This window comes from Scyliorhinus torazame, chromosome 18 (assembly GCF_047496885.1).
Source record: "Scyliorhinus torazame isolate Kashiwa2021f chromosome 18, sScyTor2.1, whole genome shotgun sequence".
NCBI lineage: Eukaryota > Metazoa > Chordata > Chondrichthyes > Carcharhiniformes > Scyliorhinidae > Scyliorhinus > Scyliorhinus torazame.
In genome coordinates this window covers 50,202,212-50,221,584 of record NC_092724.1, presented here as the reverse complement: position 1 = coordinate 50,221,584, position 19,373 = coordinate 50,202,212, and the positions used below count along the sequence as shown (strand labels likewise).

General features: G+C 45.6%; 1 protein-coding gene across 1 annotated transcript in view; it reads right to left on the bottom strand.

Moving 5' to 3' along the window:
• sh3gl1b (SH3-domain GRB2-like 1b) overlaps positions 1 to 17,862 on the bottom strand; it is a 134,650-nt gene extending 116,788 nt beyond the window's left edge. Inside the window, exons 1-2 of the mRNA XM_072482736.1 lie at positions 17,797 to 17,862; positions 6,264 to 6,336 (exon numbers count right to left, since the gene is read on the bottom strand). Of these exons, the coding sequence (XP_072338837.1) occupies positions 6,264 to 6,336; positions 17,797 to 17,805 (82 nt within the window). The 5' untranslated portion in view covers positions 17,806 to 17,862. The remainder of the gene's footprint in view (positions 1 to 6,263; positions 6,337 to 17,796) is intronic.
• Positions 17,863 to 19,373: the final 1,511 nt, after the last annotated feature.

The following is a 19,373-nucleotide window of genomic DNA, read 5'->3' as shown; positions in this document are numbered from 1 at the left end:
TTAAAAAGGAGATGAAGAAGGAGCTGTTGGCCCCGATATTACAGGCGATCGAAGGGCTAAAGGATGAGCAAAAGACCCAGGAGCGGGAGCTTCGGGTCGTGAAGGCAAAGGCTGCCGAGAACGAGGATGATATACAGGGCCTGGTGGTGAAGACGGAGATGCACGAGGCACACCATAAACGAAGTGTGGAAAGATTGGAGGTGCTGGAGAATAACGCGAGGAGGAATAATTTAAGGATTCTTGGTCTTCCTGAAGGTGCAGAAGGAGCAGACGTGGGAGCATATGTGAGCACGATGCTGCACTCGTTAATGGGAGCGGAGGCCCCGACGGGTTCGCTGGAGGTGGAGGGAGCATACCGAGTGATGGCGCGAGGACAGAGAGCAGGAGAAATTCCTAGAGCCATAGTGGTGAGATTCCTCCGTTTTAAGGACAAAGAGATGGTCCTTAGATGGGCAAAGAAAACTCAGAGCAGTAGGTGGGAGAACGCGGTGATCCGCGTATATCAAGACTGGAGTGCGGAGGTGGCGAGAAGGAGGGCGAGCTTTAATCGGGCCAAGGCGGTGCTTCACAAAAAGAAGATAAAATTTGGAATGCTACAACCGGCAAGACTGTGGGTCACATATCAAGGGAGGCACCACTACTTTGCGACGGCGGATGAGGCGTGGACTTTTATTCTGGAAGAAAAACTGGAATAAGCGGGTTACTAAAAAAGAACGTTTGAAACAAAGTGGTGGGGCGAGTAGGGGGGGCGAAGAGGGGGGGAAAAAGGGGGGGAAAGATGAGTTTTATGTTATTAATCCTGCGATGTGGTAACTTTTCTCTCTTCCACAGGTGGTGGTGGAGGGAGGAAGGGAGGTGGAGGAGATGGGGCGTCGGCCATGGGGGGCGGGGCCAAAAGGGAAGCGCGGGCTTTGTTCCCGCGCTATGATAATCATGGCGGGAATAGGGAAGCAGGAAGGAGGGGGCGTCGCGCGGTGCGACCCGAGGTCACGGGGGGAAGCTGAGGTTGGCCAGAGTTTGCTGACTTCTGGGAGCAACATGGGGGGTGTAACTACGCTAGTGGGGGATCTAGCGGGGAGGGGGGAGTTACTGGGTTGCTGCTGCTGGGGAGAGGGGGGAGCCGGAATGGGGTGGGGTGGGCGGGGGGGCGCCGCCTGGGGGGGATACAGCTGCGTGGGAACCGGGTGAGGAGCTGGAAAAAGGGGATGGCTAATCGACAGGGGGGGGGGGTAAAAAGCCCCCCAACCCGGTTGATCACGTGGAATGTGAGAGGGCTGAACGGGCCGATAAAGAGGGCACGAGTACTCGCACACCTTAAGAAACTTAAGGCAGACGTGGTTATGTTACAAGAGACGCACTTGAAACTTATAGACCAGGTTAGACTACGCAAAGGATGGGTGGGGCAGGTGTTTCATTCGGGGCTAGATGCGAAAAACAGGGGGGTGGCTATACTAGTGGGGAAGCGGGTTATGTTTGAGGCAAAGACCATAGTGGCGGATAGCGGGGGCAGATACGTGATGGTGAGTGGCAAATTACAGGGGGAGGCGGTGGTCTTGGTAAACGTATATGCCCCGAACTGGGATGATGCCAATTTTATGAGGCGCATGCTAGGACGCATCCCGGACCTAGAGGTGGGAAAGTTGGTAATGGGGGGAGATTTTAATACGGTGCTGGAGCCAGGGCTGGACAGGTCGAGATCCAGGACTGGAAGGAGGCCGGCTGCAGCCAAAGTGCTTAAAGATTTTATGGAGCAGATGGGAGGAGTAGACCCGTGGAGATTTAGCAGACCTAGGAGTAAGGAGTTTTCGTTTTTCTCCTATGTCCACAAAGTTTATTCGCGAATAGACTTTTTTGTCTTGGGAAGGGCGTTGATCCCGAAGGTGAGGGGGACGGAGTATACGGCTATAGCCATTTCGGATCACGCTCCACATTGGGTAGACTTGGAGATAGGGGATGAAACAGAAGGGCGTCCACCCTGGAGAATGGACATGGGACTAATGGCAGATGAAGGGGTGTGTCTAAGGGTGAGGGGGTGCATTGAAAAATACTTGGAACTCAATGATAACAGGGAGGTCCAGGTGGGAGTGGTCTGGGAGGCGCTGAAGGCAATGGTTAGAGGGGAGCTGATATCAATAAGGGCACAAAGGAAAGCAGGAGAGTAGGGAACGGGAGCGGTTGCTGCAAGAACTTCTGAGGGTGGACAGGCAATATGCGGAGGCACCGGAGGAGGGACTGTACAGGGAAAGGCAAAGGTTACACGTAGAATTTGACTTGCTGTCAACGGGTACTGCAGAAGCACAGTGGAGGAAGGCACAGGGTGTACAGTATGAGTATGGGGAGAAGGCGAGCAGGTTGCTGGCCCATCAATTGAGGAAAAGGGGAGCAGCGAGGGAAATAGGGGGAGTGAGGGATGAGGAAGGAGAGATAGAGCGGGGAGCGGAGAGAGTGAATGGAGTGTTCAAGGCATTGTATAAAAGATTATACGAAGCTCGGCCCCGGATGGGAAGGAGAGAATTATGTGCTTCCTGGACCGGCTGGAATTTCCTAAGGTGGAGGAGCAGGAGAGGGTGGGACTGGGAGCACAGATCGAGATAGAGGAAGTAGTGAAAGGAATTAGGAGTATGCAGGCAGGGAAGGCTCTGGGACCGGATGGATTTCCAGTCGAATTTTATAGGAAATATGTGGACTTGCTTGCCCCGATACTGATGAGAACCTTTAATGAGGCGAAGGAAAGGGGACAGCTGCCCCCGACTATGTCGGAGGCAACGATATCGCTTCTCCTAAAGAAGGAAAAAGACCCGCTGCAATGCGGGTCCTATAGACCTATTTCCCTCCTAAATGTAGACGCTAAGATTCTGGCCAAGGTAATGGCAATGAGGATAGAGGATTGTGTCCCGGGGGTAGTCCATGAGGACCAAACTGGGTTTGTGAAGGGGAGACAGCTGAATACGAATATACGGAGGCTGCTAGGGGTAATGATGATGCCCCCACCAGAGGGAGAAGCGGAGATAGTGGTGGCGATGGATGCCGAGAAAGCATTTGATAGAGTGGAGTGGGATTATTTGTGGGAGGTGTTGAGGAGATTTGGCTTTGGAGATGAGTATATTAGATGGGTACAGCTGCTGTATAGGGCCCCGATGGCGAGCGTGGTCACGAATGGACGGGGGTCTGCGTATTTTCGGCTCCATAGAGGGACGAGGCAGGGATGTCCTCTGTCCCCATTATTGTTTGCACTGGCGATTGAGCCCCTGGCAATAGCATTGAGGGGTTCCAGGAAGTGGAGGGGAGTACTCAGGGGAGGAGAGGAACACCGGGTATCTCTTTACGCGGACAATTTATTGGTGTATGTGGCGGACCCGGCGGAGGGGATGCCAGAGATAATGCGGATACTTGGGCAGTTTGGAGAACTTTCAGGATATAAGCTGAACATGGGGAAAAGTGAGCTGTTTGTGGTGCATCCAGGGGAGCAGAGCAGAGAAATAGAGGACTTACCGCTGAGGAAGTTAACAAGGGACCTTCACTACTTGGGGATCCAGATAGCCAAGAATTGGGGTACATTGCATAGGTTAAAACTTAACGCGGTTGGTGGAACAGGTGGAGGAGGACTTCAAGAGATGGGACATGGTATCCCTGTCACTGGCAGGGAGGGTACAAGCGGTTAAAATGGTGGTCCTCCCGAGATACCTCTTTGTGTTTCAGTGCCTCCCGGTGGTGATCACGAAGGCTTTTTTCAAAAGGATTGAGAAGAGTATCATGAGTTTTGTGTGGGCCGGGAAGACCCCGAGAGTGAGGAAGGGATTTTTGCAGCGTAGTAGGGATAGCGGGGGGCTGGCGCTACCGAGCCTGAGTGATTACTACTGGGCCGCCAACATCTCAATGGTATGTAAGTGGATGGGAGAAGAGGAGGGAGCGGCGTGGAAGAGATTGGAGAAGGCGTCCTGTAGGGGGACTTGCCTACAAGCCATGGTGATGGCGCCGTTGCCGTTCTCACCAAAGAAATACACCACAAGCCCGGTGGTGGTGGCTACTCTGAAAATTTGGGGGCAATGGAGACGGCATAGGGGAAAGACGGGAGCCTCGGTGTGGTCCCCGATAAGAAATAATCATAGGTTTGCTCTGGGGAGAATGGATGGGGGATTTGGAACATGGCAAAGAGCAGGAGTAACACAATTGAGAGATCAGTTTGTAGATGGGACGTTTGCAAGTCTGGGAGCGCTGGCCGAAAAATATGGGTTGCCCCAAGGGAATGCATTCCGGTATATGCAACTGAGGGCTTTTGCGAGGCAACAGGTGAGGGAATTCCCGCAGCTCCCGACGCAGGAGGTGCAGGACAGAGTGATCTCAAAGACATGGGTGGGGGACGGTAAGGTATCAGACATATATAGGGAAATGAGGGACGAGGGGGAGATTATGGTAGACGAGCTGAAAGGGAAATGGGAAGAAGAGCTGGGGGAGGAGATTGAGGAGGGGCTGTGGGCTGATGCCCGAAGTAGGGTAAACTCATCGTCCTCGTGTGCCAGGCTAAGCCTGATACAATTTAAGGTGTTACACAGGGCGCATATGACTGGAGCACGGCTCAGTAAATTTTTTGGAGTAGAGGATAGGTGTGCGAGATGCTCGAGAAGCCCAGCGAATCACACCCACATGTTCTGGTCATGTCCGGCACTACAGGGGTTTTGGGTGGGGGTGACTAAGGTGCTTTCGAAGGTGGTGGGGGTCCAGGTCGAACCAAGCTGGGGGTTGGCTATATTCGGGGTTGCAGAAGAGCCGGGAGTGCAGGAGGCGAAAGAGGCTGATGTTTTGGCCTTTGCGTCCCTAGTAGCCCGGCGCAGGATACTGTTGATGTGGAAGGAAGCCAAGCCCCCGGGGGTGGAGACCTGGATAAATGACATGGCAGGGTTTATAAAGCTGGAAAGGATTAAGTTCGTCCTAAGGGGATCGGCTCAAGGGTTCACCAGGCAGTGGCAACCGTTCGTCAAATACCTCACAGAAAGATAGAGGGAATGGAAAAGAAGAAGACAGCAGCAGTAACCCGGGGGGGGGGGGGGGGGGGGCGCGGAGGAACCAGAGGGATTCTCAGAGATGTTAATATATAAGTATATAAGTATAATATGTATAGGTTGTTGTTATAGATAATTGTGTATTGGACGGTTAAAACATATTTTTCGAGAATATTTATTTGGGACAAGGCAGTTGCCATTTAGTTTTGTTTTTGTTTATATATTATTTATTTCTTGTTTATAAAACTGGCCATTGTTATTTATATTGTGATATTACTGTGTAAAGGATACACAATATGTACTGTGATGGTTGGCCAAAAATTTTCAATAAAATATTTTTTAAAAAAGGTCATCTCAGAGTCAAATATGACACCAAATGTGAACAGTTGGGTTCAGCCTCAGATAGTTGCCAGGGGGAGGGATGAAGTCAGTGGCTAGGAAAGTGCATTTGCAGCAGGAACAGAGGAACATTGCTGCAGTCTTCCCAATATTTTACTTGAGAAAAAGATTTCCTGCTCATCCAGCACTGATGTCAGACAATCAATCTGGTCATCTTTGACACCATCTTTGGACACCAAGATTGGGAAAAAAAAGTAAAGAAAATATCAAAATGCAGTCATAAAATCCATGGAAAATCCATAGAATCCCTACAGCGCAGGAGGCCACCATTTGGCCCATCGAGTCTGCACCGACACTCAAAGAGCACCCTACCGAGACCCACATCCCTGCAACCCTACCTAACCTGCGCATTTTGGGACACTAAGGGGCAATTTAGCATAGCCAAGTCACCTCGACATCAAGCTTGAATGTTAAAGCATGCAATCATCAAGACTAGTCTGATGAAGGTGAGGAGCCCTTGGTTTCAGCAGCGTGGGGCAAGACGAGTTAAAACAGTGGATGGCTGCAGGGCTCAGTATCGTCAATGTGTTGGAATCACGAGAGAACAAAGAGTATGTAGCATGCTGTGTTTACAACTTAGCAGGAACAGTGGGGTTTTATGCAAACATGCACAAAAATATGGTCCAACCAGCGCCTCTCAGACTTTCCATGAAGAAGCACTCATCTCTGCTTGGTCCCAATTAGACGAGGAATCAGCAGAGGAGCGATCAACTTCTATCCCCATATTGGTGCAACACTCTGTCACAAAACCTTTTTCTTCATCAGTTTTATTTTGAAAAGCAAATGAGGAAGACACTGAAAAGCTGAACACCACACGCACGTTGTTAATTTAAGGTTATAGATCACATTTCAGAAAATCTTTACCTGGATTCGGCTGAAGGTACTCTGTGGTTTTTGTCAGGACATCAGCAACAGCTTTGCTGGTAACATCCACTTTCTGAAAACAAATAACAGAAGTATTACAAAGGTTAGTTGCCAAGGACAGGAATGTTGAGTAAATGGTATAAGAAATGGCAGGACAATTTTGGATAAGGTGGGGTCTTAAAAGATTGCAAGATAGGAGGCCTGCTAGGAGGAGACTGAAATACCTGAGTCTGGAAGTAACAAGTCTGGATGAGACAGTCGTTAGCAGATACAGCTAGGGAAGGAAAATAGCAATTGATCATTTTGTTTGGAAGAATTAGGAGCCCAAGGTTGAATCTGAGATAATAGCCAATGAGGGGGTTGGAATCGGCAAGGGTAGCGACAGCCCCAGACTTAGCCCACCAACACAATGGCTGCAATTCAGCCACCACATTGTGCCCGGCGTGGAGCCAGGATGCCCAGCTTGCACGAGGAATGGAGATGGGGGTTCCAGAGGCCACTAAAAGGTTTGGAAGAAATGCCCCAAGGTCCAAAAACAAAAAAAAGGTGAACAGTGGGGTGAATCCCGGCGCCGCATCTGCCGAGGAACAGCCGCCAAACACGCCTGGAAACAGACTTTGAATTATGTCCGCTGAATAACTGCCAATGTCTAGATTCAGGCATCAAGAATGGTATGTGGACAAATTGCTGGAGAGCTACAGATATCGCAGAACCATACCTCAGGAAAACTATGATCCTTCTAGAGCGATGCCGCAGAATTGGAAAAATATATTTTTGAAATGATGGTTTAAGGTGATATGCATTGGTTGTTGGTAGTGAATGCGACCAAATACTGCAATAGTTTTTAATTGCGTTAAAGCAGTGTTGCTTAGCAACTGTTGCACATTAAGTTGTTGAGTTATTCATATTTAGAAGGGATATTTGAAATAATTGGTGCAAGTGATGAAAACAATTATTATTTAATAGGCTGGTATTACAAAGATCCAGTCCAAGATGAATACATTTGTCAAATGTGTCATTCTTTTCGGCATGAATACTTAAGCTGGCTGTGCTTGGTTGAACACTTCTGAAAGCAATCAAGTGTTTTACTTAATATCCAGTAGATGGCAAGAAATGCATTTTCTTCCCCAAGTGAAACCCGTTCTACCTGCTTTTCCCAATTTGCTTTTTCTGCCTACCTTTGCATCGTAATCTTCAAATTTGCAGAGTCAAAGACCTTCCTACTGCATGTACAATGTTGATCCATTTAGTGGGCAGCACGGTAGCATTGTGGATAGCACAATTGCTTCACAGCTCCAAGGTCCGAGGTTCGATTCCGGCTTGGGTCACTGTCTGTGCGGAGTCTGCACATCCTCCCAGTGTGTGTGTGGGTTTCCTCCGGGTGCTCCGATTTCCTCCCACAGTCCAAAGATGTGCAGGTTAGGTGGTTTGGCCATGATCAATTGCCCTTCGTGTCCAAAATTGCCCTTAGTGTTGGGTGGGGTTACTGGGTTATGGGGATAGGGTGGAGGTGTTGACCGTGGGTAGGGTGCTCTTTCCAAGAGCTGGTGCAGACTCGATGGGCCGAATGGCCTCCTTCTGCACTGTTGATTCTATGATGATTTCTATGATTTACAATGGCCTTCAAGGGAATCTGCAGGACTTTTGTTAATTACTGTCAGCCCAAAATTGACCATTGCAGAATCATGGCTCAAGTTCCAGTAGCTGCTTTGCCGATGAAAATTCATATCAAGAACCACAGAAATTGATGCCTCCGCATCAGAGAGATGAGACTTGAACAAGTTTTTTCCCCAAAAAGGACAGACATCCAGTTTGAAAATCAAATTATAGCAGAGACAGTGGAGAGAAGTGCAGGATCCCATGTTGCACCCTTTTTTGCACTAATCGAAAGGTGGATTTCTTTCTGGACCAGGATTATCTCAGTGCTCAGAGGAGGGGTAAACAACAGCCCTCCAAGAAGTGCTGCATCCTTTTGGGGTAGCTTACAAAGGACCAGGGTTCACAGTATGAAGCATTACAAAGTTTGAAAATGTTGAGGGGCACATAAATTAGGAGACATTAAAGTAGGACTTGCAAAATCTTACACTCGCAGCCAAAAAGGTAGGACCTTATAGGAAGGGGAAATTGATGAATACCTTAGGATCAAAAGACAACATTGCTGGAAGAAGGGTAAGTGATGCTCTGTCCTTTAAAATTCCCTCATCATGGTGTCATGAGGGAGCATCCCAGATGGAGAATGAGTAAAGGTAGTAAGAGACTTTAACTGTGTTTAGGTACAAGTGTATTTGGACCATTTGTCATCTGAGGCTGCACTGAAATCATATGTGTATTCATCAAATGAATGGATCAGCTGTTTTTTTTGAACAGGTCAATGTCTCTAACTTAATGTGTATATGCTAATCTTCATGTCGCAAAGTTTCACGGCACAAGTACACTCACTGCAGCCTTTAATTGATTGAACATTCCACCTTCCCCCAGCACTGCTCCCTTGTCTTGTTCAGTGCAATGGCCCTCCCTTGGTTCACTGTCATCTACCCAGCCATAGCCAAAGCAAAAGCAACACTGACACGTGTTCACATCCAATGATATTACTCCTAAGAGTCTATTCTTTGCCACCATGTGCTGCCCCACGGTGACATTATCTACAGAAATTCGGTTTGCTTCCACGGGTATACTGCCAGCAACAACTCCTTTCCATTAACTGTTCAAAATGTCCTACTACCTCTCTGTCACCACATTACTTATCTGACACCCAATCTTAAAATGAGCTACAATTTCCTCCAGCTCCAAACAAAATTCTGATTCCTGTGAACAAAACAAGGTAGTTTTAAGGGTTTTATATTTGTATTGGTAAACATTAGAAATAAGGTATAATGTTAATGTTTCTGTGCCTGGAATGGTAAAACCTATAGTCATATAGTAAATGCTGGACAAATATGTTTATATCAGTGGGGGTTGGATCAATTCCAACTGACTCTGTTGGGCTGAGAGAGGATTATGGTGTGAAGAATAAATAGAACTAGCAAGGGTTGCTGAGCAACTGGAGGCCCTTGTAAGGATAAAAAAGCTTTTCAGTTTTAGCTGAAATTTGTTGGCAGTTGGAGAGAGGTAGTGAGAGATGTGGTAAAATGGACAGCAGCCTGAATTTTAGGTCTGATAAAATTGGACACGTCAAATTAAACCAGTCAGCTCCAGGGAATTCGAACAGTCAAGTTTGAAATCACTGAACATAGAAAGACAGTCGAGACAAACTAGAGAAATGAAGAGAGGTTCTCAGGAGTCTGGAATTATAGAACAGAGGAAACTGGGAACCAGAACATATTACTGTTCAGTAAAGTCACAGAGTTGAAAAACCACTGGGTTTTAAGAAGACAGAAATATATCTGCACTAGTGCTAAGGTTTTCAGAAATTACAATAGTTTGAGAGACATTATTGGAAATAATTGTGGAAATTGGAGGCTGGACCTCGGAATTTGAGTAAAAGCCTGCAAGACAAAAGGAAATCTGAAGGGAGGGGTGTAAAACCTGAAAGCGATATCTTGATCGAAGTAGCGGAGGGAAAGCATAATTTTAAAAAAGATTTGAAAGTGTGACTTTGGAAAGCAGAATTTGAAATCACTTGAGCGGAAGCCAGAGTTCAGTGAAACAAGGTGGCTCACGGTATACAAATTATTTAGGGGGATTTTGAGGTGAAATCCAGACATTCACTTGGGTTCAGAGAGGAGTGCATCTTACCACAGTCATCTTGTGTGCTTAAAAGGGACTTTGTGTTAATGAGATCATTGAAGCTTAAGGTATACTTTGTAATCTTTTTTAATCTTAAAATCTGCATATAATTGTTAAAAAAGGGGGTAAAGAAGTATTGTATCATAATCCATAATTAGCAGTCCTGTGACTCTGGTCCACCAAGTTTTTTTTTTTTTTAAATGTAAAAGTTATGGTCTTTTGAGCCAAGGTTCCATTCTGGGATCTTCCTGTCCAGTTATTCACAGTTTTTAAAAATGTGGGCTCTACCTCTGGAAGATTGGGGAAGCTGTCCCTTCCCACCAGGCTTCCCAGCATCTGGGCCACTAGTCCAAGGGGTTCCTGCCTTCAGTTCCCTCCGGCAGGCCCACTAGCCTCAGGTTTTGGTGCCACGACGGTTCTACTGGTCCTCTATCTTCCCCTTTAGGCTTCATTGTGTCATCACCAACCTAGTTATCTCGGACTATAGAGCGACAATCCTGTTGAGGCTCTTTCCAGTTCTTTGATGGTGTTCCCCTGGACCTCCAGTTGTCTCTCAGGGCCATGTGTATGCAGCCAGGGCCTCTACAACCACCACCTTGACCATAGCCTTTATGTCTTCTTTGAGCTCCCTCAGTTTCCTGGTGAGGAACTTCCATTCACCCTCCAGCGAGGGGGAGCCCCATCTGCAGCTTTCATTATGGTGTGGCTGGAGTCTCTTTGCCTCGTGGGTCCATCACCTCGTTTGCTTATTTCTCCTGACTTCTGCCGCCTTTTGTCTCTTTTCGGTCTCTGGAACTGCTGTTGTTCAGCATTGCTCCTTGTGTTTCTTTCGGAGAGGGTGAGGGGATGCTTTTATCCCTGTTCATGCGGGCTATTTTGGATAAAAGATAATAATTTCAAATTCTTAGGACAGCCATCTTTTGTGCGTCCGTTCAGCACATCCCGCTCACCGGACGTCCCTTCGCGTCCAATGAGAACACCAGTTGGGATCCTAACATTCCCATCACAGCGGAACCAGATTGTCCACAAACTTATTGTTCATTGGACCCAGACTGAGCTTCTGGCCACATATTCTCTGGGTCACGAAAATATTCTTAATCACCTGCTTCCAGACTATCTAGTTCACCAGAGATCCTAATTCTGATCTTTATTATTTCCAAACATCACTATTCCAATATTTCCCTGGCTGGCCACTCATTCCCCATTTTTAGTACACAGGAACAGTATATTGTGCAGGCCATATAGCACATCGAACCCGATCTGCCGCCATTCAACATAATCAAGGTTGACCCTGGGCTCAACTGCACTTCTATGGTCATTGTCAATATCCCTTGATTCCTAAAGATCCGTGTATCCCAGCCTTGAAAGGAATTCAGTGATGCAGAAACCACAACCCTCTGGTTGTATTGCAAAGAGTCACAACCCTTTGATTGAAATAATTTCTCCTCATCTTCGTCCTAAATGATCAGCTTCTTAACCCGAGACTGTCCCACTTTGTTTTAGATTCCCCAACCAGTCAAAACAGTCTCTCCGTGTCTTTCCTATAACGGCCATTCGGAATTTTCTAAGTTGCAATGACATCGCCTCACATTCTTCTAAACTCCAGAGAATATAGGTACAATTTACTCAGCCTCTCATCACAGGTCAACCCTCCCATCCTAGGAATCAATCTAGTGAACCTACATTGTACCCTCTCCAATGTTGGTATATCCTTCCTTAAATATGGAGACCAGATCTGCACATGATCTTAGAGATATACTCTCAATAAAGACCTGCACATCTTTATTTCTGTACTTCAATCCTCTTGCAATAAAGGCCAACCTGCCATTTGCCTTCCTAATTGCTTGCTGTACCTGATAGATAGTTTTCTATGTTCCTTGTACATCTCTGAACATCCACATTTACAAGTTTCACACCTATTCTTATGAGCAAATTGAAATAACTTCGCACTTACTCAAATTATATGCCACCTTCCACCTAGATGACCACTCCGTCTGTCAAAATCTCTTTGCAGCCTCAGTCTTCCCCAAAATTTAACTTAACATATGACTTTTCATCGTCAGCAAACTTGGATACATTACTATCTGTCTCTTCACCCCAAGTCATTGATATAGATTGCAAACAGCTCAGGTCCCAGTCCTGATCCTTGCAGCACTCAAGATAGTCACACCATCAATTTGAAAATTCCCCATTTATGGCCACTCTTTGCTAATCTTCAATCCACGCAAATACATTATTCCCCATCTCGGTGAGCCGTTATCTTGCCAATTGGCCTTTCATATGAAACCTTATCAAATGCCTTTTAGAAATCCAGGTATATCACATCTACTGGCTCCCCTTTATTCACCTTACCAGTTACATCCTCAAAAAATCATAAATTTACCAAACAGGATTTTGTTTTGTAAAACCATGTTGGCTGTTTCTGATCATAATTCCTTTTTTTAAGTTAATTGTTATGACTGTCTTAATAATAGATTCCTGTATTTACCCAACTAATGATGTTAGGTTAACTGACCTGGAGTTCCCAGTTTTCACTATCTCTCCTTTCTTGAAACGCAATGTTACATTTGGCAAATTACAAATTGTCGAACACTCCAGAATTCAAGGAATTTTGGAAAATCGTAACTAGTGAATCTATTATTTTTGCAGCTTTCTCGCTAAACCCAAGGGTGTAGGCATGAGATTTGTTGGATTTTAGTGTCTCAAGTTTAGTTTCTCCAATACATTTCCTCTATTAATTACATATTTTCTTACTATTTTAAACCCCGAGCTAGCCTCTATTTCTTGTATGCAACTTGTGTCTTCCACTTTGAAGACAGACACAAAATATTTGTTCAAAGTCTCTGCCATTTCCTCATTCCCCATTATTATTTTCTCCTGTCTCTGCTTCTAAGGCACCAACATTTATTTGGGCTATTCTCCCTTTTTGTTTACTTACCAATGCTCTTCCAATTTATTTTCATATTTTTAGCTTGTTCATTCTTATTCTCCTTTCTTCCTCATCAACTTTTAATGTTGCCCGTTGCTCATTTGCAAAACACTCCCAAACCTCAGGCTTGGTACTATCCTTAGTAAAATTATAAATCTCTTCTTTTAACCTAATATTATCCTGGAGTTCCTGAATGAGCCATGGATCTATTTCTTGCTGAGTCTTTGTTTTCCAATGCAATGTATTTTTGTTGAAGATTTTCAATTGTTTCTTTAAATGTTTCCCACTGTCCATTTATCTCCATACCTTTCAGTTTATTTACCCAATCAACCGTAGCCAGATCACCCCTCATACCTATGTAATTAGATTTAAGTGAAGAAATTCATGATTGCAATTACAGTGTGTCACTTTCAAGCCTCCCATGTAATTCAATGGTATTATGATCACTATTCCCCAGAGGTCTTTGATGACATTATTAATTAATCCTGCTTCATTCACCAATACTAGATCTAAGAAAGTTGATGGCACATAGGAATTTGGAGCAGAAGTAGGTGTGGCAACATGGTGGCACAGTGGTTAACACTGTTGCTTCATGGCACCGGGGTCCCAGGTTCGATCCCGGCTCTGGGTCACTGTCCGTGTGGAGTTCGCACATGCTCCACGTGTTTATGTAGGTTTCGCCCCCATAATCCAAAGATGTGCAGGGTAGATAGATTGGCCACACTAAATTGTCCCTTAATTGAAAAAATTGAATTGGGTACTCTAAATTTTTTTTTTTTTTTTAAAGTAGGTAATTCAGCCCTTCGAGCCTGCTCTGCCATTCAATCAGATCATGACTGATGTCTTCCTGGTCTCAAAGTCACCTCGAGGACGAAAATCCATCCCAAACTCTGCAGCCAAAATTCAACAAGTTCTCCTTAACCAATTATTTCTGTCGTCATATTTCAGTCCTCCCAGTCTTACATTAGCTACGCAATGTTTCAAACTTCAAACTTTTTCCCGATGGAGGCATGTAGGAGAAGGTTGCACATTAGATGGCTCATGCTCGAGGCTTGACTTTTTAAGAATTTAATGCCCGGTCCTAGGGCAATTTTTGGTTAAATAAGTGCAGGGAGGCATAAGGAAGAAAGATGTCCAAAACCCAAACGGAAGTTGCCGTGAAGAAGGGGGCGATTGAAGGTTCGCCGTTGAGTGGAAAGGTCGGTTCAGCCACTGGAAGGATGGTGGAGGCTGGGTCGCTGGGTGGGGCCGCACTGTTCACGGCAGAAAAGATGACTGATGTGATGGTTGTGGAACTTCAAACAGTTCACAAAGCACATGGAGGTGATGAGGAAGGAGATGATGGCAGCATTGAAGGTGCTGATGGAGGAGGCGATTGCCTCGGTGAAGGCGGCGGTGTAGAGGACATTGGCCGAGGTGCTGGAGTAGGGTGTGAAATTGAAGGGAGTGGAAGAGGCCTTGTCGCAACACAGTAATCAGCTCACCTCGATTGGCGAGGAGATGTAGAGGGGGGTGGAGGGCCCGAGGCCGACAGAGTATTTTCCAAAGATGTTGGCCTTCGGCCATGAAGGCGGCACTGTATAACAGCAGGGTGCAGTTCAGCGTAGTGTACCCAGCTAAGTTGAGGATGACCTACAACTCCAAAGATTTTTATTTTGAGACGGTGGAAGCAGCGGAAGCGGTTGTGAAGGCAGACGACTGGGGCAGAAGTGAGAAATGGGAATGAGGATTGGTCTTGGGCTGAGGGTAGGGGGGTGGAGGAGTGAATGTAGCGGGGAGTGGGGCCTGGGCAGAGGCCTCCACACTGGCCAGCTCACCAGCCAGTGAACGGGAGTGTGATGAGGGGAGGGGCTGGGCCATCAGAGCCTGGTAGAACAGGTTTTGGTGTGCCGAGGTGGTGTGAAAAGTTGGGGAAGGGGGCCGATATTGGGTGAAGTGTTTTCGAGAGGAAGTGGATGGGAGGATTCTGGGAAGGAGAAGTGGGTGCTCAATGCTAACAATGGGACGGGGCAGGCCAAGTCCAGTGGGCAAGGCCTCGATTTAGAAGGATGGTGGATAGGAGGGGAGGGGGAGGTGAGAGACTCTGATTAGGATAGTTAAGTGGAATGTGAGGCGTTTGTTGGAGGGAGGTTTCTCAGGGTCATCTCGGGGGTACTGCTCGTGAACTTGGAACCAGGGCCCCTAGAAGCCTTTGTCGGGGGTTCGGACTGGCTCAGGCGGCAGGCGGATGCAGGACAGATGTTGTTAGCCTTTGCCTCACTGATTGCCCAGTGGCGGGTCCTGTTGGGGTGGAGGTTATCGTCTCCATCGGCGGGGGGGGGGAGAGAAAGAGAGATCCACTTGAATTTCTTTGACTCTCGGGAAGCTTAGGTTAGGTTAGGTTAGGTGGATTGGCCATGATAAATTGCCCTTAGTGTCCAAAATTGCCCTTAGTGTTGGGTGGGGTTACGGGGATAGGGTGGAGGTGTGGACCTTGGGTAGGGTGCTCTTTCCAAGAGCCGGTGCAGACTCAATGGGCCGAATGGCCTCCTTTTGCACTGTAAATTCTATGAAAAAGCTAAAGTCTCAGCTGAAGGGATTGAAGGAAAGGTTTTGCAATTCATGGGGGCTGTTTATTATACACTTCCAAGAATTGATTTCCATTGAACATTAGAAGTGGGAGGACTGGCGTTATTGTAGTCTTTGGTTACACTGTTTACCGATTGCTAGTATGTGGGTTTTTTTTAACCTGGAATATATGGGTGGATGTTTTGGTCTGTATATTAGGCGGGGGACGGTTTGTGTGTGGAGGATTGTTATTGTATTTGATTTTGTTTGTTTTTTCTTTGGTTATTTATTGTTGAAAATGAAAATAAAAAGATTTAAAAAAAAGATTTGACTCTGGACACTTCTACATCTTCCCCTGCCACTTGCTCCATGATTAACAGCATCATTCCTGGCCACACAAAGCTCTAACCCAGCAATTATCTAAGCAGTGACTCACCCAAGTGGCTAATCTTCACATTCAAGCAATGCATATCAGGAATGTTTCAAATTCAATTTATCCTGTTCAAAGTTGTTGGATCATATCTCAGAGCAACACAAATGGTAACTGGCAACTAGCATCGGCATCTTGGGTTGGGAGGCAAAAAAGGTGACAATGTCAAAATTTCCACGTTGCGTTTAGACGCTCAGAGCATACTGGTGTCTTTGTAAAATATAATTAGGTGTTGATATTGTTGTAAATGATCCAACCTTTAATCTGACTTAATATATCCTGGCTTTGTGGTAATATGCAGCAAGCACATTAGCCAAAGTCAAGCGATTTATGACAATCCTCAGATCAAAAGGGACAGCCAAGTAAGTTTCAGTGGAACAAGAAATATTAGTGCAATTTCCTATCTGTTCTTCAACATATTTAGCAAGAACCCATCAGAATTGTAACACTATTTAATCAGTGGCTTGATCAGTAAACATTACCAAGGCAATAGGAGACTATGTTACATTACTAGCAAATTACATCAAATAACAAAACTAGCTGTTGCAGTGTTGTGTGAAAGCATTGTCACTGGTTACAATGCTGAATAATGTCTTGCTCAAGGGTTTTGGAAGATTTGCAGCATTCTCCATCACAGAATAATCAACATGGGGATGTAATGCAGGTTCCTTTGCACTGTTGAGTCCCGAATCCAAACCATAAATAGGTAATAAACTGTCAACTGGAAGTCAGGCATCTCCCACAGGAAGGTGAAAAAAACAACTGCAAGTCAGGCATTTCCCCACAGGAAGGTGAAAAAACTCTCTTAGTTTAGTTTAAGATATTGTGTGTCTGCTGTAAGGGAGCAGTCCAAACCTCCAAAAATCATTTGAACGAGAGAGAGAGAGAGAGAGGCAGCAGGATCAGTTAATGGACAGGAAGCAAAGTGTAGGGATAGTCAGGGCAGTATCAAGTGGTCAGGAAATTACTAGTAGAATGCCACAAGGATCAATGTTGAGGCCTCAGCTATTTACAATATATATTAGTGACCCAGACAGGGAGACTGAGAGTTTGAAAGTATCTAGGTTTACTGTTAATACAAAGAAAGAAAAGTAAAGTGAGTAGCGAGCAAGGTGGCAGATGGAGAGTAATGTGGGAAAATGTGAAGTTATTCAATTGGTGGCAGAAAAAAGAAAATAGAAAAAAGTGGAATATATTTTAAAAAGTGTGAAACCTGCAAATATTGATGTTCAAAGCCATTTGGGTACACTCGTGCAAGAAACACAGAGTTAGCATGGAAGTACAGCAAGTAATTAGGAAAGCAAATGGCATGTTGGCCTTCGTTGCAAGGTTGGATACTCGAATAAGGAAATCTTGCACCAATTCTTTAGTGAGACAACACCTGGAATAGGATATGCATTTTTGGTATCCATATCCAAGGAAGGATATACTTGCCTTCGAGGCGGGAGAGCAAATGTTCACTGGATTGATTCTTGGAATGAGAGTGTTATCCTATGATGAGAGGTTGAGTAAACTAGCTCTATATTCTTTGAGTTTAGAACAATGCAAGATGATCTTTTAAAACATCAAATATGGGCAGCACAGTGGCGCAGTGGTTAACACTGCTGCCTCACGCCACCGAGGTCCCAGGTTCGATCCCGGCCCTGGTCATTGTCCGTGTGGAGTTTGCACATTCTCCCCGTCCCCATGTTTGCGTGGGTTTCACCCCCACAACCCAAAGATGTGCAGGGTAGGTGGATTGGTCACGCTAAATTGCCCCTTAATTGGAAAAAATGAATTGGGTACTCAAAATGTTTTTAAAAATAAAACATCAAATATTTTGTAGGGGCTTGACAGGGAAGACACAGATCATTTCTCTGACTGAGGAATCAAGAACATGGGCAGCACAGTAATTCACCTACCCGCTCCATATCTTTGAAGTCTTCATCAAGCTTGGTTCCTTCTGCACCACCGACCTTTTCACTGACAAGCTAGGGGTTAAAAAACAAAATCACATGAACTTCCAGTGTAAGAAATTGCATCAGACCTTGCAGAACCCTATGGCATGCCACATCACCGTCATACCAACGCTACCAAATTCTGAAAGCCTTACATCAATTAGGTAGGGCATATGCTTTTTAATGTAGCCCAATTGTTGCCTTAAGTTCGATTAAGAAATGTCTTGTGGCGATGTCTATGATCATCTGAATTATACTCAAATTATACAATGATCTGTTCTGCCAAGGTTAATCTGTCAACTGGACTGCCTGTTTATTATCTATACCCTCTGTCTCCCGCCACTCAATAAATTTCCTAACTAGGTCAATAATTTGCTTATGCAACAAACTTCAACGAGGGCCAACACCGAATGGCTTTTGGAAGTCCATAGGTTGGCCACATAATCTAACAGGGTTCAGCTGTACAGAAAATAAACATGAACATCATGCTTCCAGTGGTTTGGAGAAAAACTGTTTCAAAGAGTTGAACATCTTTAGTAAATTGCTTTGAACTAGGGTTCAGAGATCTTAGAAGTCCACGAGATCAAATGTATGCTTGAAGCCAGACATACTGCAAACACAAGATCAGGAAACTTCTCCTTCCTATAATTGTTGGTTTACAATCAATTGAAGTTAACAACTTTTCCTGCAAGATTGGCTGCTTTTCTTTGCTATGTTGAAGTTAAACTCGAGCATCCCAATTATTTTTATTATTAATTTACAGGATGTGGGCGTCACTGGTTAAGCCAGCATTTATAGCCCATCCCTAGTTGCCTTTCAGAAGGTGGTGGTGAGTTGTCTTCTTGAACCGCTGAAGTCCTTGAGGTGTAGGTACACCCACTGTGTTGTAAGGGAGGGAGTTCCATGATGTTCCCCCAGCAACAGTGAAGGAATAGCTATATATTTCCAAGTCAGGGTGGTGAGTGACCTGGAGGAGGAACTCCAGGTGGTGCGGTTTCCAGGTATCTACTGTTCTTGTCCTTTTCACAGTGGCTGTGGGTTTGGAAAGTGCTGTCTAAGGAACATTGGCGAGTTTCTGAAGTGCAGCTTGTAGATGGTACACAAGGGTGCCATTCTTAGTCGGTGGTGGAGGGTTTGAATGTTTGTGGAAGGCGGAGCAATCAAGCGGGCTTATTTGTCCTGGATGGTGTTGAGGTTCTTGAAGCTGCACTCATTCAGGCAAGTGGAGAGTATTCCATTACACTCCCTGACTTGTGCCTTGTAGATGGTGGACAGGCTTTGGTGGGATCAGGAGCAGAGTTACAAGCCGCAGGATTCCTAGCTTTTGATTTGCCCTGGTAGCCACAGTATTTATATGGCTAGTCCTGTTCAGTTTCTGATCAATGGTATCTCCCAGGATAAGGATTGTGGGGGATTCAACGATGGTAATGCCATTGAATGTCAAGGGGTGGTTGTTAGATCCTCTCTTCAAGGATTTGGTCATTGCCTGGCACTTGTGTGGCACAAATGTAACTTGCCATGCCAGCCCAAGCCTGGATACT